We start from the raw sequence: 25870 nt of genomic DNA on the forward strand, positions 1-25870 counted from the left end.
TTTGGGGGGGGGATGATTTTAAAGATTTTTAACTGCTAAAGAGCGACTATAAAGGGAGGTAATTAGTTTCTCATTAATTAATGTTTGCAATGAGTTTTTTTGTGACTTATGGACAAGTAAATTAATATTTAGATTATCAACGCTAAAATAATTCAAAAACGTAATACATACTTTATTTTGATGTTCTTTTTGATGTTCCACCATTGTTTCAGCTGAGATCTTCGCAGGTAAGCACAGACAAGGATCACAATGAGGCATACTAGCAACAGAATTACGATGACTGCAGTCACAACAGCACCGGATCCTTCTAAAAAAGATATGAACATAATTCATTAACGAAAACAATTTTTGCATATGAAAAATCACTAAAACGTATTTATTAGTGCTCATCTGAGCTTCAATCTATAGTCCACCGCCCTCCCCTGCAAGACTTTCACAAAAAGCACTTGTCTAGCTACAACCACTGTCAACAATTTCCCCCATTCTCTATTTGTGCCTAAATCTAAATGCAAATTCCATGAACAAAGCTTCTTTCTTAGAACAAGCTGCCTGTGGAACTCTGTTCCACTAGCCTGCTTCCCAGCTGACTACAACATGAACACATTCTTGTTGCCCCTTAAAGTCCAGTTCTGCCCAATTCCCACCAAAAACGATCACTGAGCTGTTGTCTTACTGACCACTTTATTATTATTATTAACTCTTATCCTCGAGTGGCCTCTGAACCTTGATAAGTTGTGACTCCCTTGTAAAAAGAAATATCGACAAGCAAAACACCTCAACATTACATAAGTAACAATCAATTTCCCCCACTCTCTATCTGTGCCTAAATCTAAACAAAGATTCCATGTAAAAAATTTCTTTCCTAGAATTGCCCACCTATGTAGCTAAACTGCAGGGATGTGTTCCAACTGGTCATTTTCAAGTCCAATGTAATCAAATTCTACCAAATTTGCACCACTTATGATCACTACACTGTTGTCTCAGTGTACAATCATTAACCCATTATCCTCAAGTAGCCTTGTGCCTTAATAAGTGGTGACTCCCTTGTAAGGAAAAAATTTTTTTTAATTCTTTGATTTGATATAGTGTGTTATGGCTCAAATACATCACTATAATTCATGTGTCGAATAATTTGATGTTTTATTGTTTGTATTTTTTATTCTAATATGACTAAAACACATGACTACTGGTCAAGTATATTTTATCATTTATGACCTGAATTATGATACAGATGATTAAAAAAATATTTATTGTTAATTTTATGACCTGAATTATGATGTAGATGATTAAAAAATATTTGTTAATTTATGACCTGAATTATGATGTAGATGATTAAAAAATATTTGTTAATTTATGACCTGAATTATGATGTAGATGATTAAAAAATATTTATTTTATAACCTTAATTATGATGTAGATGATTAAAAATATTTATTGTTAATTTTATGACCTGAATTATGAGAGTTAGACACCAGGGTCGTTTTTTAACGTGGAGAAAAGGTACAAAAATAAAAATTGTCTCGGTCGTGAAGGATTTCTCCTCCACTGAAAGAGAACGAGTAATGGAAGTGCCGCATCTGAAGAACAGATACTACACTTTGATCTTGGGCAACTTGTAGGTGCCGAGCAAAATGTCCATTTGAATCTTGTTCCTAATTTCAATTACCCGAATGAAAGAGAGATAACTCTGCCTTCTAAAAAAACATATCATTTCAAGCAATGCAACAAACGCCAAAGACTTACTTCCCTTTAAAATACAAATTTTTTCAATTACAAGCAGGCCACTCGGCATTGCTCAGTTATAAAATATGCTTAAATGTGATATTTTTATTTACACAGATTTTGTATTTATTCTTACAGAACTAATTCTCTATGGATTATTATATTGTAGCCAATATATAGTAGTGATTTCAAAAGTTGAAAAAAAAAAAAACATGATTGGAGTGCCATCAGCTAGAATTGAAACCGAAACCTTAAGTTCTCTAGCAGTATTTGCTACAATATGACCAAAGGACATATGGATATCAACAATTAACATATAAATGTATATTTGCTCAAGTATGGAGGATACAAATTAAATCAACTTGGGCCTGCTAAATTCCAATTTTGACCTCCCCTAGCAGCTATTTTCTGATTAAAAAATATAATTATATAATTACAACTGAAAAAGAATTACTTCATAATGAGAATGTAATAAATTTTAGCTGCAGTGCAAACACATCCATTGAAATGTTGTCATCCCAATTTTGGCTGAATGCAAACAATATAACACGGCTTTCCAAAATAGCCATTATCTCAAACAAAACAACAAATGCCAAAGATATATATATTATTCCTTAATTGGAATTCATTTTTGAGATGAGCATTATATATATTAATTTATTTTTATTTCGGACTACTAGTCTCATCTTTATTAGTTGTTTTCATCTTCATTGGTTGTTTTTCATGACGTTTTGGCCAACTATTCCTCAGGCCTTCGTCAGATGGTAGCCGCGACGGATAGGAACTTCGAATCTCCTAACTGCATTCTCAGCAGCAACTACGGATGGCAGTGATCGCTGAGAATGCAGTTAGGAGATTCGAAGTTCCTATCCGTCGCGGTTACCACCTGATGAAGGCCAGAGGAATAGTTGGCCGAAACGTTGTAAAAAAGAAAACAACTAATAAAGATGAAAAAACAACAACTAATAAAGTCCGAAATAAAAATGGCAAAGAGTTACTTCCCTTTCCAATACAACTAATTTAAGTAACAGAGCTAAAATCAGATTTTTTTTTTTTTTTTTACACTTCCTCAAAGCTCCATTCGTATCAGTCTCTGCTCTTTAATGACCACATGCAGTGTATAACCCCAGAAAATTCCTCCTTTTCTGAAGACACTAGCCAAGGTTCTCCAGCATTGCCTGGATGATTAGAGTAAGGACCACCTCACCCCCGAGAGAATCAAAACAGCAGTAGGCAGTTTGGGTGAAAAGAGGTTTTTAAAAAAATTTAAAAAGTGGTAGTAGGCAGGCAGGCAGGCTTGAACCCGTAACGCGAAGGAGAAAAAATTAAAAAAAAAAAAAAAGTAACATCTGAACCGATGTTTCCATCGCGCAACCAGAAGTCCAGAGCGTTGAAACTAAGCATAGTCGATCCAATAGTAACCAATGACTTACTAAAATGTTGACAAAAAAAAGATGCCCTTTTCTCTACCCTGCAACCTCTTTCCCACAGAAGAGACATAGCAAGCCTGTCATTGTTCTATCGTTATTTCCATGGCAGGTGCTCGTCTGAGCTCCATTCTCTGGTCCCCCTCGCCAATCTTTCTCAAAAAACACCCGACTAGCTGAAACTACCGTCAATAATTTTCCCCACTCCCTATCTATGCCTAAATCAAAATGTAGATACCATGAACAAAGCTTCTTTCTTAGAACTGCATGCCTGTGGAACTCTGTTCCGCTTGCCTGTTTCCCTCCCGACTTCAACCTGGATGTCTTCAAGACCAACACAAACAAATTCCTGATGAACCGCCCCCCCCCCCAAGTAATGATACCTTACCAATTCTCCAATACTATTGCTACACTATCCCTTTGATTACTGTACACACAATAACCATTATCCCTGAGTGGCCAGTGGGCCTTGATAAGTGGTGAACTCCATGTAAAAAAAAAAAAAAAATACCTCTTCCTTGTACAAAACTGGCCAGTTGAGGGTGAAGGAATAAATGTTTTTGGCCAATTTTTCTATAAATTTTGGCAGACATACAGACACACACACATTTTGCCTTTTATATATTAGATTAAATGCAACAAATATTAACCCTAATGAAAATGTCAATCCAACAAACTTTTAAAAATAATTACCTTTATCGAGATTGGCAGAACCACTATCCACACTTCCTCCCTTGCCCACTTTCGCACAAGTTGGAGGAGCATAGCCTGGGTCACAATGACAATTGCCGCGACTGTTGCAGATCTGTAAGAATTCAATCAAATCAATATAATAATGCTTAAAAAAAAACCAAATGGCTGAAATGACTTAAATAAATAAAAAGTAAATGACTTTAATGAACTTAAGGATGAATTGAATGACCTTAAGAATGACTTGAATGCTTAAAAAATAACTTCACAATCACAACTTGAATGCCTGGAGAATGACTTGAATGGCTTTGAGCCTGACTGATTGTAAAGTGGGTGATCATTTTATATTAAATTAATACAGAAAAGTGATCCCCCACTTTATATCACAAAGTTACAAACATAAGTACAGCATGTAGTAAGAAGAAATACTACACTTTGATCTTGTCCGCCAAAAGGCCAAGAAAAGCTAAAAAAAGCTAAGAACAGCATGTATTAACAACAGACCTTTGATCTTAACCAAAAAAGCCAAGCACGAAAGTGTTATGGACAGACAGACCAACCAACTGATGGACTGACGGAGTGACTTATAGTCGCTTGCACACAACTAAAAATGTAAGCGTGATACACAAAATAGCACACATGCTATCGTATTAATATATCAATTTCCTACCTTATTGTATTTCATAAATTTTGGATATGTTCATTACTGTGACATGACAGTTAAGTAGATACCATTCATTTTACTTGAAATTAAATATTTTATTTTCGGTCTAATAATGAAAAAGTGCCACTTTAGAGATTACTTAAAAAAAAACAAAAAAAAAACACTTTTTTCTCAAAACGTAAAGGTAAAAGATTTCTTTGATAAATTCAAAAAGTTTTCTTACTCCATTTCCGTTACAGCCTTTCGGACAATCAGGAAAAGCCAACTTCTTCAAAGAACTGCAGATTTGATTTACGCATAACTGAAAAAAAATATATATATATAATAATGAATAAATAAATAAATAAAATATTTTAAGATTAAATCTTCTTAAGGGACAAAGAGAAAGAAAATAAGGGTTTAAACAAAAAAAGGATATGAGATTTTGGTAATCTTTGAATAGAATGGGATGATGTTATCAGATTCCAAATTGGTTGAAGAAATCCACATCAAAGGTAAATTCCAATTCTGTCCGAAATAGCCTTGAGAGTAATTGGCAATGATCCTTTGGGAATGGAGAATTATAGATTTATTGTACCTCATTTTTTGGTGGTACAATATCCATAGAAAGACGTTCTCTTTTATAAAGTAAAATCCAATCATTTAAAATGAATATTCAAATGAGCGAAATATTTTTGATAAAATCAAGATAGTTGGAATTTTAAAAAGTTCAAATCCGATATTTTAAGGGTGGATATAAAATAAAGATAAAAAAAATAAAAGCATTTAGAGACTTTACAAATAAAAAACTGTTTAGGCATATTTTTCTGTGAAGAAAAAAAATGAAGAGAAAAAAAATAAAAATCTTATTTATATTTTCATTAAGTGTTTAAATAAGAGGGAGCGAGGAAAGAAAGAAAGCTTTAACAGAAGTTATTCTTAGTATAGCATGTGGGTAAGAGTAGCATAGAATTGAGTGTGACAGACAACTCGCAGTCAAAATCATACGTCTTATATCAAGGGTGTAATTCTTGTTGTTGGTCATGTCTCCATCTTTTTATTTTATTTATTTATTTATTTTTCCCCTTCAGCTGTACTTTCGTATTAATAATTATTCTTTTTTATTCAATATAATTTACCTCCTTAAATATATTTTCTCCATTTATTAATTATTATATATTATTTTCAAATTAAATTATTCTGTTATTTTTAAAACTACAATATCATTAGACTGTTTTCCACTTGTTTGTCTGTCAGTACTGAAACAGGTGTACTTTAGCATTTATTTATAATAATTCTTTTTATTAATTTTAATTAATTTACCATCTAAAATTTATTTTGTCCATTTATTTCTTATTGTATATAGTTATTAATTAAACTGCTATGTATTAAAACTGCAATATCTTTGAAATGTATTTGTTTATCGGTCTATGAGTAAACATTCCGTTTAGTTGTATATACGCTAGTTATTTAATCCATGGGGAGATCACTCTAATTTACTTTTCCTAATACATCTTTTGCTTAGTTATTTCCCTTTACTTATTTCTCATGCATTAACATTTGCTGGCTAATTTAGAATTGATTTTTTTATGTTACTATTTATTTGTTATTTATTTATTTATGTATTTTTTACCATTACATTTGGTCCTGCATATGACCTAAAACTATATCCGATGGTGAGGCCCCAGCTTGTGGGCTTTGGGGAGTGTTGAGCCACCCTTTAATTGCTATTGCTCCCAGGTCCACTCTGACCCGGAGTGGTAGTACCTGTTAGGGTCCCAACTATGGGTTAAATAGAAACCGACTTAAAAAAAAAAACAAATATATCCTATAAAAAAAAAAAATTGCTCTTTAAAATCACTAGATTTTGCATTAAATAACCTGAAAAGGGTTGATACGCCATAAAACAAAAACAACCAACCAACCATTACATTTCTATATTATCTAGCTAAAAATTTCCTTTCTTTATATTATCTACCCGTGTTATCTATCTTACTTCCTAGTTATCTAATTGTCATATTTATGTTGCGTTTCTAAGCTATGTAGATTTAAGAAATCTATGGCTAGCAGTGCTTTTCTGTCTATGTTACTAAAATTGTTTTATCCAACATATATTTTGTATGTCACATTATTGGCTTCGGTTTTAGTTTGTTGATATTTCAAGAGTAGATTTTCCCATAGTTTTTTTTTTTTTTACATGGGGGTCACCACTTATCAAGGCCCGAAGACCACTCAGGGATAAGGGTTATTGTGTGTACAGTAATCGATGAGATAGTATTGTAGTAATCATTAGTATTGGAGATTTGATAGAGTGTCTTACTTAAGGGGGCGGTTTGTCAGGAGTTTGTTTATGTTGGATTTGAAGACATCCAAGTTGTAGTCAGGTGGAAAACAGGCAAGCGGCAGAGAGTTCCACTGGCGTGCAGTTCTAAGGAAGAAGCTTTGCTCATGGAATCTACGTTTGGATTTAGGCACAGATAAAGAGTGGGTAAAATTATTGACAGTAGTTTCAGCCAGACGGGTGTTTCTCGTGAAAGATTGACGAGGGGGGACGAGGGATTGGAGCTCAGACGAGCACCTACCATGTAAATAACGATAAAACAAAGACAGGCTCGCAATGTCTCTTATGTGGGAGAGAGGTTGCAGGGAAGAGAAAAGGGCATCCCCCACTAAACCACAAAGTCTATTTTGTACTCTGTCAAGGCAGGATAGGCTATTTTTAGCAGCTCCTGCCAAGATGTGGCAGACGTACTCCATCCTTGGACGTACTTGGCTTTTATACAGATAGAGAATTGCATCAGTAGTGAGATATCTTTATATTTAATTTATATTTTCTATATTAAGCATAAGTTATTCTCTAATCTCCATTTTTTTATCCCTTTTTTTTTTTATTTACTTATTTGTTTATATATCTTCTATTTTTGTTATTTTTTTTATTTAGTCTGGTTCAATGTGGGATAACAGGAATTTATTCTTATGCAGGCATACCTGCACTACATCTAGGTGCTTATTTAATAAATCTTGCTTAGATGTTGATATGCGATATGATTTAAGGATACAGAGGTTACGTCTTTTCTATTTATTTGGTTTATACTTACTAGCCCTCCTTACTATAGACCATATATATATCATTTTTAAATAACACCAAATGTACTGCCATAATTAATTGTTGAGGGTTTAGTTGTTGTTTTTTTTTTGTTTGTTTTTTTTTTTTCTATAGTTTAAACATAAACCATTAAAATGAAACTTTCAAAAAGAAGACCAAAATACACTTCTAAAGTATAAATTAGATAAAAGGGATAAATACGGGTTAGGACAGAAAAAAAAAACCTTATCTACGTCTTTCAGCCAACTCTTTTTAAGGTTAACGTTAGCAACGTGGGAGAAAACATTGTTTAAAAACATGGTCAAAAGACCATAAATAGCCAGGATTAAAAAAAGAAAAAGAAAAGAAATTTTTTTTTTAAGTTTCTTTTTAATGGTTTATGTTTAAAGTATAGAAACAAAAAAAAAAAAACTAAACCCTCAGCAATTAATTATGACACTACGTTCAGTGTTATTCAAAAGTGTTGTAAAATTATGTACCCATAAAAATCTTTATATATATTAAACATTTGGAAATATTTTTTCCATATTTAACTTTGATCAGAAACTGAAAACAAAATACTTTCTTTGCCTTTAGACTATGATTGAAGTGCAGTACCTGTTTTGTCCTCTGTCTAAGAAGGATAAATTTTTCTTGACACAAGAGAGAATGAGAGGTGAAAAGTAAATTTCAAAGAAAGATATTATACACACTTTTTAATTTGATCTTATCATCCATGACCCCAGACAACGCAGGGTAACCATGCTAGTTTGTTGGTCATGCTCAAGTTTGAAATTGCATTTTCATCGTTAAAAGTGCAGATTCAATGTATGCATTGCCGTTGGTTCGAGATTGTGTACATACCTTATGATCGCCACATTTTGCTCCATCTGGCACCAGACCCGGGTCTGGCATCTCTAATCCGACATCAAGAATGACGGCACGGCACACATACTTCCCAGATGCGTTTTCCAGAAAAGACCTTGGGAACTTATGAGCCAGACTGTCTTTCCAAAACATTAGTTTCTCATTTTTATGTTTGCAATGCAGCATTCCGCAGCGAGTATTTCTATAAAATAAAATGGGCAAACAAAAAGTTATGATTCATGACATATGAAAATCAATTTTTAAAAATCTTGAATAATGGTTGGTTCCAGCTATTCAGATAAATGGAAGGATAGAAAATGTGCCCCAAAAACCTACATGAGTTCCATTTTATTTTTATGCACCACATAAACTTGTCCTCCAAACCCTTTTAAATTCTGTGTGTATTACATGAAATATAATTTAACAGAATGGATGTGTGTATTACATGAAATGTAATTTAACAGAATGGATGTGTGTATATTAAAACCCTGCATTAGTTCCATTTTATTTTTATGCACCACATAAACTTGTCCTCCAACCCCTTTTAAATTCTTCAACCATAGTCTGGATATATTTCAGCTAAAATTTAAATTTAAAAGCGATAAAAAACTGTGCATTCAAATGGTGAGTCATCATAGCTCAATGGTAGAATGCCAGATTGCAAACGTTGGCATCATGAGTTCAATCCTAACCCATGCTGACGATGGCTGAAAGCTAGAAACATGCATGTCCATGGGTATACCTTTTATGCACGTAATAATATTTCAAATATATATATATATATATATATATATATATATATATATATATATATATAGTTCTTGAGTTATAATAAAATATATATTTTAATCAAAATTATTACAAATAAAAGCTCAATGAAAATGTATTTCCAACTTCAGAGCATAAATAATCATAATTTTTATTATTTTTATTTTAAAATGCATTTGCCAAAATAATAAATTTAAAAAAAAAAAAAAAATTTAATGAAATATTTTTTAAACAAAATTTTAAAGGAAAATTGAGTGGACAGATTTTTTTTTTTTTGTCATGAACTATAATTTAACAGGATGGGTGTGTGTATTACATGAAATGTAATTTAAGAGAATTTAAGAGAATGGATGTGTGTATTACATGAACTATAATTTAACAGAATGGATGTGTGTATTACATGAACTATAATTTAACAGAATGGATGTGTGTATTACATGAAATGTAATTTAACAGAATGGATGTGTGTATTACATGAACTATAATTTAACAGAATGGATGTGTGTATTACATGAAATGTAATTTAACAGAATGGATGTGTGTATTACATGAAATGTAATTTAACAGAATGGATGTGTGTATTACATGAACTATAATTTAACAGAATGGATGTGTGTATTACATGAAATGTAATTTAACAGGGTATATATACACACACACACACACACACACACACACACACAATTGCTAACTTCTGTCAAAAATGGGTGATAGAAATTATGCTTCACCAGTATCTGCAACATTCATTTGATGATTTGATTTAGTTTACTATAACTGAAATTGTTATACAGCTCAAATAACACAATGTTAAGTGGTTATTTTATATATATATATATATATATATATATATATATATATATATATATATATATATATATAGTGAATAAATGACAAAAGTCTATATCCCAAAGTTCATGATGTTGACTATCTTATAATTTATTCCTTTAATTCAGTTAACATTTACAATTCTTGGCAGTATCTGTTTCATAGCACAAAATCAATCAATTATTATATCAACTAGTGAATCTATTTTACCCTAGTTGATATAATAATTAAGTGATTGAGTTTGTGCTACAAACCAGATACTGTCAAGAATTGTAAATGTCCACTGAATTAAAGGAATAAATTATACTATGCTCAACATCAGGAACTTTGGAATATAAACTTTTGTCATTCATTCACTATATTACTTTGTAATTACACTGAGCTTCTTAAATAAGGATTGGTATATATTGTAAGGAAATAAAATATATTTTCACAGAAATATATATATAAATTTTTTTTTTTTTTTTTTTTTTTTTTTTTTTCAAAGCTTACTCTGGTCTGCATTTTCGATAAGATTCGTTTTTCCAGTCATATCCACAGTTTCCACTTTCGTTTCCAAAGACATTGTTGTAAGTAAAACATATATCATTTGATGCCTCTCCTGTCTGACCCCACAAAAGACGGCACTGGCTGGAATGTGTGTTGCACTTCCCTTTGTAACAATATGACTGAAACATAAAAAGATTAACAAAATCATGTAGTCATGTAGTTTGCTTCAAGCATTCTGTTTAATGTATAAAAATAATTTATATAAGGCTATAATAATGCACACACCCGCATACACATATATGAGGGTTGTTCCAAAAGTAAAGCCTCCTATTTTTTTAACTCAAAAAGTTGAAGAGCTCTGAAGACAGGAGAGTAATTGCATCTCAAATCATCCAGACCATGACACTCTTACCTCTCAGATTTTTTCCAAACTTTCACCATATGTTGGTATCATAAAAACTAGGGAATCCTGAAAATTTGAGCTTTTAACTTTAAGCGGTTCTGGAAATATCGCAATTTTGGTATTTTACGTATATCGCGTTGAGGCATAAATTATGAAATTACGTTTTTGGGCATAAATCAATTTCTAGACTAGGTAGAACCTTAAAAATTTGCATGGACAAGGTTTTTCCACATGAGAAATCCAAGAATCACGTTTAAAACCTCTGAAAATGAACTGTTTCTGAATTATTGAAGTTTTAAGCTGACGTGCTCCCAAAAAACACGTGGCACTATTGGAAATTGAATTTTTTTTTGTTTCTAGACATTCTTGATAGTCTGAACTTAAATTCCTCCAGAAAAGGTGTTTAGTTCTTTCCTCGTTAGCTCACAATCAAACCTCAAAGATGGGCAGTTTTACGGGCGTCACTTCCAGACAGAGCAGTGTACAAGGAGTCACTTGACTTCACTATAAACAGGAAATCCTGAATTTTATTTTGACTTCCTGTTCATTTAAGAAGTTGTATTGCTGCTTTTTGGTGTTTCTTTAAGTTGACTAAAACTATTTTGTTTGTTTTTTTGTTTGATGCAAGGATGCAAGTAGCAGGTAAAGCCAAGTAACTGGATAGCTCACAATTGAACCTCAAAAATTGGCCAATCACAGTGGACAATCCCAAATAATAAAATGCATGTGGTGAGGATGTGTTTGTAGCATTTATGAACCTTATATACGTCATTCAAAGGTTCATACAAAGTTTCAGTCAGATCAGACCAGTAGTTTCTGAGAAAAAGTAGAACAAAGAGAAACACAATATAGAGATCTGTCTGATCTTATCAAGTTTAGACTTCAATCTGCCTTTCTAAATCTTGATATGAAATAATTTTTTTATTCAAATTTCTTTAAATGTTGTACCAGTTCCCTCGTTAAATCTTTTCAAAACAAATTTGGGATCATTCATATAAATAAGATCAAAACCACAAAATGTGGTATTTTGGTTCAAGTATTTAATGTAGGGTAATCCCAACGGTTTTTAATAAAATTTGATAAGCATTGGCCTTGCCATCCCCCCCCCCAACCAAAAAAAAAAAAAAAGCAATTCGAACATCATGCCTTAAGCAACAGAGGAGCTTTATGATTATTGCTTTTTTTTTTTTTTTTTTTTTTTTTTTAAATAATCCTTTTGTAAATGTACATTTTTTTTTGTTTGAACACAGTAAAATACACAACATGCCTACCTCTCCAGAAAGACACGGGCGTCCATTATAAACGAACACATCATCGGGACAATATTCTCCTTTTCCACTGCAGTATTCGTCCAAATCACATTCTCCTTTTTTGGCATTACACACGGTGCCTACCGGAAGGAACTGAAAAATAGAAAATCAATAAATTTAAATAAATAAAACCAGTCAGGGCCAAACTGCACAACAAGAACAACATCTCAATTGTGATGGCGTCACGATAAAAAACACCCTTATAGCCCTGACGAAACATCAAGTATTCAACTACGAACAAGATTTGAATTACACTACAAACTCATGTGTTGAGTTCAATTCTGTCTGTGGATGCAAGTTACGTTATATTTTTTACAATTGGTACGTATACATCACTCACCATCAGTCATCCGAAATGCTCTAAAGAGTGTTTCACATCAATATCGATGGTCCAAAATCATGCGGTGATCTGCTTAAAAGATGAAGATCAGTTGATACTGATCAGATCCTGGCGGTTGCCACAAACGAAATGGTGACCTACAGAAGTTGGAAGTCATTCACAAAAGTCTAACTTCAGCATGAGACAAAAAGTGAAAAATAATAATTAAACCTCGTTGCTTCCTCAAAATTGCTTCCTCAAAATTGTTTCCTCAAAATTTCTCTGCATAAAAAAAACACAAAGTAAAATCTTGATATACATACTTGTGATTGAAAAAAATATTTAAATTTATCAAGCAGTTTTATTTTTAAACTAGCAGAGGGTCACCAAGCCTTGCTTGGTCACAAAATACAGTTAAATATATTTTAACTCATGCAGATTTCCTATTTATTATTACAGAGCCAATCCTCTATTGAATATTATATTGTACCTAATATACAGTAGTGATTTAAAAAAAAAAAAAAAATGACTTAGATTAGATGGCATCTGTTAAAATCAAAACGAAAACATTTAGTGCTTCAGTCACGTTCCCTACCATCTGAGCTGTCGACAGATAGTTAAGAACAATTTTAAATTAAACCACTTAAAGCTATGAATGAATTTGCGCATGCACAAAAGTAATAGAAATATGTTGGCATGTTAAAATGAACATTTTTCTGCAGATAGAAATTGCTAGAAACTTCTACCAAATCATGGCTGATGGAACAAGAACATACTATCCCTCTCCATTCAATTTTTTCCATTCCAATTCCCAAGTTCAACAAAATACACCTAAAGAAGGTTAGAGGTTATATCGATCAAAGCGTTATAAAAATAACACTGAAGATGCGAACTATCCAAATAATATGTACAGTTGTGCGTAGATTGGCTTTCACTAAGGCTTTTAATTGGTTGCTGTCAACATCCGATGTCTGATCACTACACTAATCATCTTTAAGACTCTCATCGCCACCATGGAATTTCTTAAACCAGCATTGTGCTGTGCATTCAGTACTGTTTTCTGGTCCAAACACTTCATGTATATCGCAAGCGATTTCAGCAGCTTTTTTTGAAAATATATTATTTGAAATCAAAATTAAAATTTCTACAAGAAATTTCTAATCAACCAAATATTTGTTTTGCAATATATTACAGTGCAGGATCCATAGTTATAACATTTTCCCATTGCGCAAATTATTTTTGGCTTTAATTGACGGCATTCAATTGCAAATTGCTTGAAACTTCTACCAAGTCAGGGCTGACAGAATGAGAACATACTGTCCCGTTCCATTCGAAATTTTATGCCAATTCCTAGAATTCAACACCTGAAGAAGGTTGGAGGTTACATTGACCAAAACATTATACAGATGAAGATGAGAACCATCCAATAATACGCAACTCTCGCTTCCCTTATTTTGTTCTTTAGTCTCAGTCGTGGAGTCTGTCCTTGTTTACGGTGCTACAACCTGGACACTCACCAAAAGATTGGAAAGAAAGCTAGACAGCATATACACCCGTACGTTATGAACAGTGGTTCAGTGGGGTAAGACGTGGCTGGTTACCTCTAATTCATCTAAAACCAAACTTCTATCTTTACATCATCAACGCTCTGATCTCCATCTGGCATCAATTGAAATGGATGGCTCTCATCTAGGGGAGGCCCCATGTTTTGACAAGCTTCTGGGTTTATCCTTTACTTCTTATCTGAAATGGAACACGTACATCAAGTCTGTTGCCAAGGTCGCTGGAAAGATGGTGGGATCCTTCTACCGCTCCAGAAGATATCTCACTACTGATGCCATTCTCTATCTATATAAAAGCCAAGTACGTCCAAGGATGGAATACTGCTGCCATATCTGAGCAGGAGCTGCTAAAAACAGCCTATCCTGCCTTGACAGAGTACAAAATAGACTTTGTTGCTTAGTGGGGGATGCCCTTTTCTCTTCCCTACAACCTCTCTCCCACAGAAGAGACGTTGCAAGCCTATCTTTGTTTTATCGTTATTTCCATGGCAGGTGCTCATCTGAACTCCAATCTCTAGTCCCCCCCTCACCAATTCTTTACGAAAAACACCAGTCTAGCTGAATCCACTGTCAAAAATTTTCCCCACTCTTTATCTGTGCCTAAATCAAAACGTACATTCCATGAACAAAGCTTCTTTCTTAAAAATGCACGCCTGTGGAACTCTGTTCTGTTTGCCTGCTTCCCACCTGACTACAACCTGGATGTCTTCAAGTCCAACGTAAACAAATTCCTTATGAACCGCCCCCTTTAGTAGACACTTTATTAAATCCCCACACTAACGTACTGTACTTGCAATAACTCTTATTCCTGAGTGGCTTCCGGGCCTTGATAAGTGGTGACCACCTTGTGAAAAAAAAAAAAAATGTTAAATATATTTTGCCAAGATCATCCCATAAAGCAGCAACTTTATGGCAACCTACCTGCCATATCTACTACCATCAGGGAGTGACGTCTATGATTTATCAGTCACTGCCAGAGAAGCAAACGAGAGCTGATGAGAAATGTATTGCTGTGGACTCCACGCCACAGGCACACAAGCATAAGATGACCTAGATCCACTAAATTACACACGATGCCAACTGTGATTCTGAAGATCTGAGGCAGCTGATGGAAGACAGGAAAATCTGGAGAGGAAGAATCACATTGGTTTGAGCGAGGAACCGGCCAGATATAAGTCCTCGTATTCCATGAGCGATGTTTGTGACAAAGAGGGAAGAATTGCTGTTTTCTGGGTCAGAACCTACTCCATCTAACACTTATCGTTGGCAATTTTTTGAAGCTTCTTTTATCAAGTGGCTTCATGACCTGTCTAGAGCGACTTCCATAAGACAACATAGAATGTTACTTGTTTTAATGAATGCAAAATATACTTACCGTGCACGTTTCTTTGTTGCAACATTTTCCCGTTGCACAAACTGCATTCGGCTTTAATTTACACGTACGCGCATCACAACACTTGCTGTTACAAACCTGAAGCACACAAACAAAAAAAACAGTAATAATTAGGTGTTCACTGCTAAAAAACAAAACAATTTTAATAAATATTCATTATAAAGGGTCTGCCATAAGTAATTCTATAATTTAATTTCAACATTAGAAACGTGAAAATGGAAGAAAAAGTATGCTTCAGTTTTTTTATGACGTAAAACATGTTTATTCAGGCATGGAAGATTATTACACTGGAGACGACTTAAAATATAAAATCAAATCTGTTGCCAAGATCATTGGAAAAAATAGTTGGATCACTCTACTGCTCCAGAAGGTATCTCACTGCCAATGTAATCCTCTATCTGTATAAAAGCCAGGTATGCTCTAAAATGGAACACTGTTGCCACGTCTGGACATGAGCTGCTTGGCGTGTCCTACCCAGCTTTGATAGAGTTCAAAACTAGCTTCGAAACCTAGTAGATGATGCCATTTTCTCTTCCCTGCAATCTCTTTCCTACAGAAGAGACATTGTGAGCCTGTCTCTGCTCTATCGTTATTTTCATGGCAAGTGCTCAACTGAGCTCCAATCTATGGTCTTCCTTGCCAATCTTTCACAAAAAAAAGCACTCAACTAGCTAAAACCACTATATATGATTTTCTCCACTCGCTAACTGTGCCTAAATCTAAATTCAGATTCCATGAACAACGCTTCTTTCCTAGAACTACCCGCTTGTGGAACACTGTACCGCTGTCCTGCTTCCTGGTTGAATACAACATAGTAGTCTTCAAATACAAGTTCTTGTTGAGCCGCCCGCCCTATAAATAAACAATTATACCCAATTTACACGATTAACAATTATTACACTACCTACTACCGTTATCCAAGAGTGGAATTCGGGCTTTGTTAAGTGATGGCTCCCAAGTAAAAAAAAAAAAATCAAAATGCATGGGAAATGATGGCACTAAACAACTTCAAAGGTATTGATATACCATAAAATAAAAAATAAGTTTTCTAGAATAATATTGATACCTGCGGCATTCCACAATCACATTCTTCGCCTTCTTCAACAAAGCCATTGCCACATGATGCATTATAGAGTGAGTCTGGTTTGTTTCGCAAGCAGTAATCCATTCCCTGGTCAAACGCATCCTGAAGTGCTTGTCTAGAACAACTAGACCAAACAGAAGTACCTTGGTCCCTGAAAAAGCATAAATTGATGATATATTAAAATCAGATGAAAAAAAAAAAAAAATTAGCACTCAGAATGTGAATGCCAAGGCTCAACAGTATCCCCTCTCTACACCCACTTTGATGTATATACTTGCCTCTCTACGAGGGCAGAGTTAAACACATGTTTTTCTTTTTTTTCAAGCGAAGAAAATCCAGCTATCAAATTCATACATTTATGTTGTTTGCAGTGAAACAGAAATCTAAATTACCTTAGTCTAGAAAGATTTCAGTTTCATTAACTGACAACAAAATATATACAACACTTTGTTTTATTTATTCACAAGTAAAACATTTTAAAATTAATTTACAAATTAGGCACAAGGACATCAAAACGCGAGAGTTTGATAGCCATCTTCTGTTAACATTCACTCTTAACTCCATCCATTCTGACCCATTCTTTCAAGCACTGGTCACTTTCATTATTTCAGTATTTGTTCATCACTTTCATTTCAGCAGTCACCAAAATACCACATTTACTCTATGGGGGCTACCCTGTTCAATATATCACTTTTAAAATTGTTTATATGCTTTCAACCTTGCCCAAAAGCCGAAAAAGCATAGATAGACTCTTCTATAACTTGGTCGTCAACAAATCCTTGGTATCCCATGAGTAATCAAATGCAATTCATACATTTAAGCAATGTTAGTACTCCCATAGTGTTCCTCAACTCTATGTTGGCAATAATTTTTTTCTCATTAATCATTATGGAAGCATTGATCCTAGCCTGAAAGTCAGATAAGTTGATTTTAAAAGATTTTTTTCTCTAAATTTTTATGGCATTCTGTGGATACCAAGGTTGTCTTTTTTTTTTTTTTTTGTCCAAATATGGCACAGTGCCACTAAGTTGTAAAGGACTACTATTTGGGACCAGATCTGCAGGGATACTATGTAGGGAGTTGGGCAGCAAGATGGCTATTCACATTATATTTGAACTTCTACATGTCAATACAGTAAGGAAAGCAGAAGCCTGGGAGGGAATTCCGAAGTCTAGCACCTCAAGTGACAAAGCTGTTTTGTGACACTTACGTCACCCGCGCGTCGTCCAGTGGTGGAATGACCCCGGTTGTCGGTTTTGATGTTTCCTCAGCGATGATGTCACGGCCGGTTTCCTAAAACAGACTTGTCATGCAAAAACAATGGAAGAGACCAAGTCAATAAGCGTTTCTTTTTGTTTAAACTTCTTTGTATTCAATCAGGGTACAATCGCAGTTAGCTGTTTAGTTAGGGACTGGCCACTTGTTAACTGCGAGGTTTTCTCTTCTCTCTCTCCGACAGACAACTCAATTATCTACTTGACAGGGACAGTCGATGGGGGAATCTACGTTCGTCGGACCCAAGGAAGCAAGGCTCTCTCTCTTACTCTCTTACTCTCTCAAGGCTCGCTGCTTATATTGTGGGGGCGTGGACTGGGTCTCTTCCCGTTTCAGGTCGTTGGCCAATCAGAATTAAGGAATCACTGTCCGTCAAATCTTCGCCAGGCGGTATATACCCAAAAAAGGAGCTGCCTTTCTTTCTCTGTTGGCATTCGGTTGTTCCCTAATGGAATTTGACAGGACATAAAAACAGAAACGCCTAACTTAATTATTTTTGAGAGGATATAAAAACTGCTGAATCCGATTCCACAAAGGCCACGCGCCTGTTCAATAGGGTCACGTGTCGCCCCGCTGTTCGGCGACTGTTTGCCCCTGTAGATCGGAATTTCATTGGTATCCTCGCCACCCACGGGCTGTCATGGCCAATTTAACGTCATCACGTTCTTCCACCATAAGCTACGATCTTATCTTTTTTTTCTCTTCTTTTCGTCGTTTACAGCTGCCTGTTTTCCCTTTCCCTTTCCACGGGTTCATCGCTACTCTTGGCCTTTTGGTCAGGATCAAAGTGCAGCATCTGTTCTTCGGATGCCGCACTTCCATTTCTTGTTCTCTTTCGGTGGAGGAGAAATCCTTCACGACTGGGACAATTCTTATTTTTGTACCCTTGAGCGTCTCTCATTCCACTCTGAGTAGAAGTCTTTTCAGCATTTAGGGATCTCTACAGTGTAGGGGTGGGATTTTGCTGCTTGTTGGATTTGTCGGAGGTGTTTACGTCAAGGGGGTACTAGAGTTTGTCCGAGTTCTTACCCTTATTAGTGTTAATATTTATACTATTTTTTTTTTTTTTTTTAAACTTATGGGTAACCAATTATCAAAGCCAAAGGGGGCCACTTGAGGATAAGGGTTAAAAACATCAACAGTCAGTGAAGGAGAAATCCTTCTAGACTAAGGCAATTTTTATATGGGGAGGCAAGTAAATGAGAAATTACTCACCCGCTTGTTGATTCCATGATACATTTGCCATTTTTTCCGTGGCATTCACAACCAGCTGTGTCATGTTCCATGCCAAGATTGTGGCCGAGTTCATGGGCCACTGTCATGGCCACACTCGTTAGAGAGGGGCCTCTGTGATCCTATGGCCAAAGAAAAAAAAAAAACAGCATTTGTAATTCAAGGAATGTTTAGTTATAGTTAGCTAACACACTTCCTAACTTCTGGCATAGCGCTACCGGAAGTGGTGACAAGGCAAATCGGTTCCGTCACTTTTATTGTTCTTCAGTAATTCTAACGTGAAACGATTTATTGAAATAAAATATAAGAAAAGGACATTATTGAAAAGTATACAATAAAAATTAACAAAAATTATATATTTGTACTTTTAACAAAATTTTTAAAAAATAGTTTTTTTATTTTATTTGAAACTTTATAAGAAATATGTTTATGAAACTATAAAAATATATTTTTTTTTAATTTCAAAAATAAGTCTTTTCTTTGGCTTTATAAAATAAATATACGTTTATGAAAGCATCAAACTAAAATTATTGAAATGAAAATAACAAAATTTCAAGCATCATTAAAAAAAAAAAAAATGTGTCCAATACATAATATTAACAAAATAGTTTAAAAAAAAAAGAAAGATTGGAAAAACATAATAAAAAAAAAAAAAAAAAAAATGTGTCCAATACATAATATTAACAAAATAGTTTAAAAAAAAAAGAAAGATTGGAAAAACATAATAAAAAAAAAAAAAAAAAAATACATGCAAGGATGCACGGGGAGGAGGAGGTAAATGTAGGTGTGAGAAAAAAGTGAAGCAACTGATTTTATGCTGGAAGTTAGGAAGTATGTAAGCTGGCTATAACAGAAAGTTTAAATAATGCATTAAGCCTCATCTATAAATTTACACTTAATCAAAAAAAAAAAAAAAAATACAGACAAATCTTTACAATGTATATACCTGTCACAAAATGAAGATGTCATGTTCCAAAAATCACGTAAATTAATCAATTAGTTTTTTGTTAACAAAGAAAATCAAATTTTCAGGAACAACCAAATCATTTTAAAATGTGTTAAAATACAAGGGAATTTGATGACAAGAGATTCTGTTTGTATTCAAAATAATTACAAATTTTTAATGGCTAAAAATCGTGAAATTACATTTTATTAATTTAAAAAAAAAACTACTTGATCAATTTATGAGATTTTCGGAATATGACATCTTCGTTTCGTGACAAATACATATACATCATAAGACTTTTTCTGTATTTTTATATTTGTTTTTTAATCAATTACAATTCGAAATAAGCAGCAAAATTTTTGTCACAAATAATCTTGCAAGAAATATGACATTTTTTAAATTTAAATAAAGACTTTATTTTTTAAAGACATCACTCTAGACAAAGCATGAAGCCACTTGATATAAGAAGCTAACAAGAACGGAAGACGATTATTGCAAAGACAGAAGATTCTTATTGACCTTAGTCTTGAAAAGACCAAGTTTAAAGTTAGGAGGAAAACAGTCAGCAGGAAGAGAGTTCCACAATTCTGCAGTTCTTAAAAAGAAGTTACTGGAAAAGAAACCTGTATTGCAATAGGGTATCAAAAACCTGGAAATATTTATTTTATTTATATTTGGAAAGGCTTTTCAGTTTGAATGGCATTAGATATGGTGTAATGCAAAATCTGTCCCTTTCAACTGCTAACATAACTGGCGTGCTAAAAGTACACCTGGTGTGAAGAGTTAAAGTAAAATGAAACAAAAGTCGTTTACTCACAGAAGTGACGCCTCCAGAGCTTTTATGCATGCATATCTTCCCCTGGGGAGCTTTGCCTACCACACCTGTTGGGAACTGAACGCCACTGAAATTCAAATAAAAAAAATTGATTAAACGCAATGAAAAAAAAAGGTTCCAGTTATTCATTTACATTATTCACGGGTATTTTAGATTGTTAACTTCATCTTGATTGTGTTTTGGATTGTTAACTTCATCTTGATTGTGTTTTGGATTGTTAACTTCATTTTGATTGTGTTTTGGATTGTTAACTTCATCTTGATTGTGTTTTGGATTGTTAACTTCATCTTGATTGTGTTTTGGATTGTTAACTTCATCTTGATTGTGTTTTGGATTGTTAACTTCATCTTGATTGTGTTTTGGATTGTTAACTTCATCTTGATTGTGTTTTGGATTGTTAACTTCATTTTGATTGTGTTTTGGATTGTTAACTTCATTTTGATTGTGTTTTGGATTGTTAACTTCATCTTGATTGTGTTTTGGATTGTTAACTTCATCTTGATTGTGTTTTGGATTGTTAACTTCATCTTAATTGTGTTTTGGATTGTTAACTTCATTTTGATTGTGTTTTGGATTGTTAACTTCATTTTGATTGTGTTTTGGATTGTTAACTTCATTTTGATTGTGTTTTGGATTGTTAACTTCATTTCGATTGTGTTTTGGATTGTTAACTTCATTTTGATTGTGTTTTGGATTGTTAACTTCATTTTGATTGTGTTTTGGATTGTTAACTTCATTTTGATTGTGTTTTGGATTGTTAACTTCATCTTGATTGTGTTTTGGATTGTTAACTTCATTTTGATTGTGTTTTGGATTGTTAACTTCATTTCGATTGTGTTTTGGATTGTTAACTTCATTTCGATTGTGTTTTGGATTGTTAACTTAATTTTGATTGTGTTTTGGATTGTTAACTTCATCTTGATCGTGGGTATTTTCACAACGTCTTCGATGTTATACTCTTCGGCCTTCATAATCTTTCGAAAAATCTGGCAGAGAATGAAAATGCAAAACTGATGGTAAGACTGGAAGAACATTTGGTCAAAGTTCACCGTTGCACCAACTGAAGATGCCTCTACATTTTTCGATAAATCAACAACTTTTATAGGTTTTCGGCTATGCTGAACATGAATATTACAGGGAAAATTAGTGGAGACAAATAGTTTTCGAGATACAAATACCTGTATTATGCATCATAATCTCTAGTAGTTTGACTTGGCCGCCATCTTTGTTGTTTCAATAAAATGGGATAGTGAGCATGCGAGGTGTCTAGTTGATGCAAACGTTTATTCAACGTCATTTCTTATGTTAAGAACGGCTTTCGGAATAACCCCCACCCCACCTCCCCATGTTAAGAATGGCTTTCAGAATAACCCTTCACCTCCCCATGTTAAGAACGGCTTTCGGAATTGCGTTGCATTGCATTAACTACACAAATTGTCTGCTCACTGCAGCATTTGTGCGCATGCTCAATATACCATTTCATTGAAACAAAGATGGCGGCCAAATAAAACTACTAGAAATTATGTGACAAAATACAGTTATTCATATCTCAAAAATTATTTGTCTGCGCTAATTTTCCCTGCGATATTTGTTTTCAGTATAACCGAAAACCTATAAAAGTCGTCATTTTTTAAGAGATTGTTGAGGCGTCTTCAGTTGGCATAACGGTGAACATTGACCAAACGTTTGTTAGATATCTAGACTATGTGTATCGAGAAATAATTTTGACAAAAGCGTGCACCTGCAAGAACAATAAAATAATTCTCAAATGCATCAAAAGATAATTTGAATAAAAATCATAAACGCGACAAAGATATAAAAGGTCTGTGCATCAAAGAAACAAACTTGGAACTGATTGATAAAGGAGAGGCACCTTTAATAAAGATCAACAGGGGATTATCTCCCTTTCATCACGGTCCTGGATATGACCTAAAACTATATCCAATGGTGAGGCTCCACCTTGTGGGCTTTGGGAAGTGTAAAGCCACCCTTTAATTGCCATTGCTCCCAGATCCACTCTGACCCGGAGTGGTAGTACCTGTTAGGGTCCCAACTATGAGTTAAATAGAATCTGACGTAAAAAAAATATAATCCATTAAAAATCGTTCCTCAAAATAACTAGATTCGGCATTGAATAACCTGAAAAAGGTTGATATGCCGTAAAACAAAAACAACCAACCAACCCACTTCAAGAACTTAGACACCAGAGTCAGAAAGTGAGATTGAGAAGTCAGCGCCCCCAAGGAGGGGGCACTCTGACTTGCAAAAAGTGCCTGGGCAGCACCATTGGCATTCCTAGATAAGGACACCTCAGGCAATTAGCAATAAACTAACCCCTTCTCGAAGAGAGAAGGCAAGGCCTCGGAGGGTGGACCTCCTAGAACTGCACAGAACTAAACTCCCACTGAAAAATCAACACAACAGGGACCGGATCATTACAGGAATGGTCTAATCTCTGTGGATTTTGGGGGCCCAGGATAAACTTGGAATTGTCAGAAAGAAAAGTTAAGAGTATGATGTTTGAAATGTCATTTTCGGCAAAAGGTATACACAGATGTAATCAAGGTCAGGTCAATTCAGTGAAACAATGGCCAAATAAAATGCCTTTGGGAGTTGGTTAAAGTGACAATATAATCTACACCCATGTGTGCATCTCCCTTCTAACACCCAACCACCAATAAAATAATGAGACTAAAGATATGTTACTACATTTTATTTCATTTATTTTTTATATTGCTATTTTTTTTATACATCAGCATGGCGTCATTCTTTTACATACAGCCGAGATAAAACAAAGTAAAAATGTATAATCTTTTTGGGAGAGAAGTTAGTTTATCACTAACTACCTGAGGAGCTCTGACCGGGGAATGCTAACAGGAGTTACACAGAATTTTTTAAGCAGTCAGAATACCCCAATATTGAGGTGCTGACTTAGTCTCCCCATATTCTTGCCTTGTATGAGATATTCCTGTGATGCAAAGAAAGTAGATATAATATCAAACAGCAGAGAGCTACACAGTTATTGCATGTGAAGGGAAATGAATAGCAAGTCATAGATGATGAAGCAGTCATCTATGCCCCCCCCCACCATTCATGAATGTTTTGAAGTCTTGAACTTCACAGCATAATTAACATTGTCGACAAATAAGGGTCGCAGTTCTGTTCGCATCAACAACCGCGATGATGTTAACTGTAAAGGCATATTGAAACGGAAGATTTTACTTACACTAACAACTGAGCGTTGTCATTCGGGATTGTTGGGTTGATCCTTTTCATACGATAGTGTAGGAACTTCTTGAGAGTGTTTTCAGCATTATTTTTGTCGATGGTTAACAAATCCTTCTTATTCCAGATCTCTAGACCTACTAACGCTATGTATAAATTCAACGGCTGGTAGAGCTGAAAAAGAAAGCAAAATATCTCTAAAACATCTATGATATATATTATCTATGTATATAAAAGCAAAAAATGTGTGTATATATGTGTGTGTGTGTGTTCGCACCTGCTAATCTTGCTTTATAAACGTCAACTTAACACACTTATCAATTCATCTATTTCCGTGGTCGAGATGGTTAGGTCGCAGGGTTTTTTTTCTATTTCCTTTCCACCTCCACGTCAAAGGTTTCTACTAAAACTTTTTTTTTCTTTTACACCTCCAAACACCCGGCCAACGTTTTTTTGTTTTTTTTTTAACAGGGTTGTTTTGATTTACTCCCCCCCCCCACAACACGCACACCTCTTCAAACACCCGGGCAATACCGGGTACACCCCGCTAGCCTATATATATATATATATATATAAAAGCGAAAATGTGTGTGTGTGTGTGTTTGTATGTCACGCAAAAACTTTCGACAGGCCACGGATTTTCGCCAAATAGGCATCATTTTAAAGCTCGACAAATATTGAAAAATTGGCCCAAAACATTAATTCTTTCACCCTAAACTGGGCTCTTTTCTACAAGGAGGGGTACCGAAAAAATCGTTCCTTCATTTTCTCTCCTCCTGCTATTACGACAATGACGTCATGTTTGGCCTAGAAAACATTGACGTTAGTTTAAACCACCTGCACGTGTTTTTAAAGGTTTAATTTTATCTGTTATCAATTGTATGTCTCTTTGGCATAGGGGTAATGTGGCAGGCTTCTTTTTTCTTTTTTTTTCCACCTTAGCCTCGATGCTTCGAGTTCTAGCCTGTCTTCCTACCTAAACTTTTTTCTTCTTTTACACATTTTTTTTCCCCCCTTTTTTTTTTTTACGTTTTATCTCTTTCATCTCCTCAATTGTCTCTTTGGGTCATAGCAGTAGATGCTTTTTTTTTTTTGCAAATACATTAAGATGCAAATATTTTATTAGTAATTACTTTTTTTTTTTTTGTCTTTTTTTTTTTCTTCCATATTCAGTTTGTCTTTTCATTCAATTTTTTTTAAACTTTAATAATAACGCTCCCAAAAGTTTTGGTGATTTTAATAAAATATTTTTAAATATAATAGATAAAAATATCCATGAAGTAATATTTTTTTAAGAAAATATTTTAATTGACAGAAAAATATTTACAATTAATACTGAAAATAATTTTTTTTAATGTGATTAAAATAAATAAATTGAGAAAAATTTAATAAATCATAACTGATTAAGTAAATGAATTTAAGATTGCGACATCGGTTACTTAATTTTTATTGCCCTTCAGTATTTATTTTTATTATGAAGCGATTATTGAAATAAAATATAAGAAAAGGACATTATTGAAAAGTATACAATAAAAATTAACAAAAATATACAAGTGAAAATAACACAATTAGTCTTTATTTGCACTTTTAATAACAAAATTAAAAAATAAGTTTTTATTTTATTTAAAATTGTATAAGAAATATATGTTTACAAAATTATAAGAATTTTTTGTTTAATTTTAAAAAGAAGTTTATTTTATTTAAATTTATTAATAAATATGTTTATGAAAGTATAAAAATAAAATTATTGAAATCAAAATAAGATTAAT

General features: G+C 33.8%; 1 protein-coding gene across 1 annotated transcript in view; it reads right to left on the bottom strand.

The window, feature by feature from the left end:
• Nucleotides 1–25870, bottom strand: part of LOC145246134 (disintegrin and metalloproteinase domain-containing protein 12-like) — a 483466-nt gene that overhangs the window by 8145 nt on the left and 449451 nt on the right. Inside the window, exons 10-20 of the mRNA XM_080107984.1 lie at nt 24103–24275; nt 20859–20943; nt 19078–19217; nt 16570–16738; nt 15486–15581; nt 12191–12322; nt 10520–10695; nt 8432–8636; nt 4727–4804; nt 3843–3954; nt 172–307 (exon numbers count right to left, since the gene is read on the bottom strand). Of these exons, the coding sequence (XP_079964110.1) occupies nt 172–307; nt 3843–3954; nt 4727–4804; nt 8432–8636; nt 10520–10695; nt 12191–12322; nt 15486–15581; nt 16570–16738; nt 19078–19217; nt 20859–20943; nt 24103–24275 (1502 nt within the window). The remainder of the gene's footprint in view (nt 1–171; nt 308–3842; nt 3955–4726; nt 4805–8431; nt 8637–10519; nt 10696–12190; nt 12323–15485; nt 15582–16569; nt 16739–19077; nt 19218–20858; nt 20944–24102; nt 24276–25870) is intronic.

Source organism: Euprymna scolopes, chromosome 23 (assembly GCF_053919585.1).
Source record: "Euprymna scolopes isolate OS-2025 chromosome 23, ASM5391958v1, whole genome shotgun sequence".
Taxonomy (NCBI): domain Eukaryota; kingdom Metazoa; phylum Mollusca; class Cephalopoda; order Sepiida; family Sepiolidae; genus Euprymna; species Euprymna scolopes.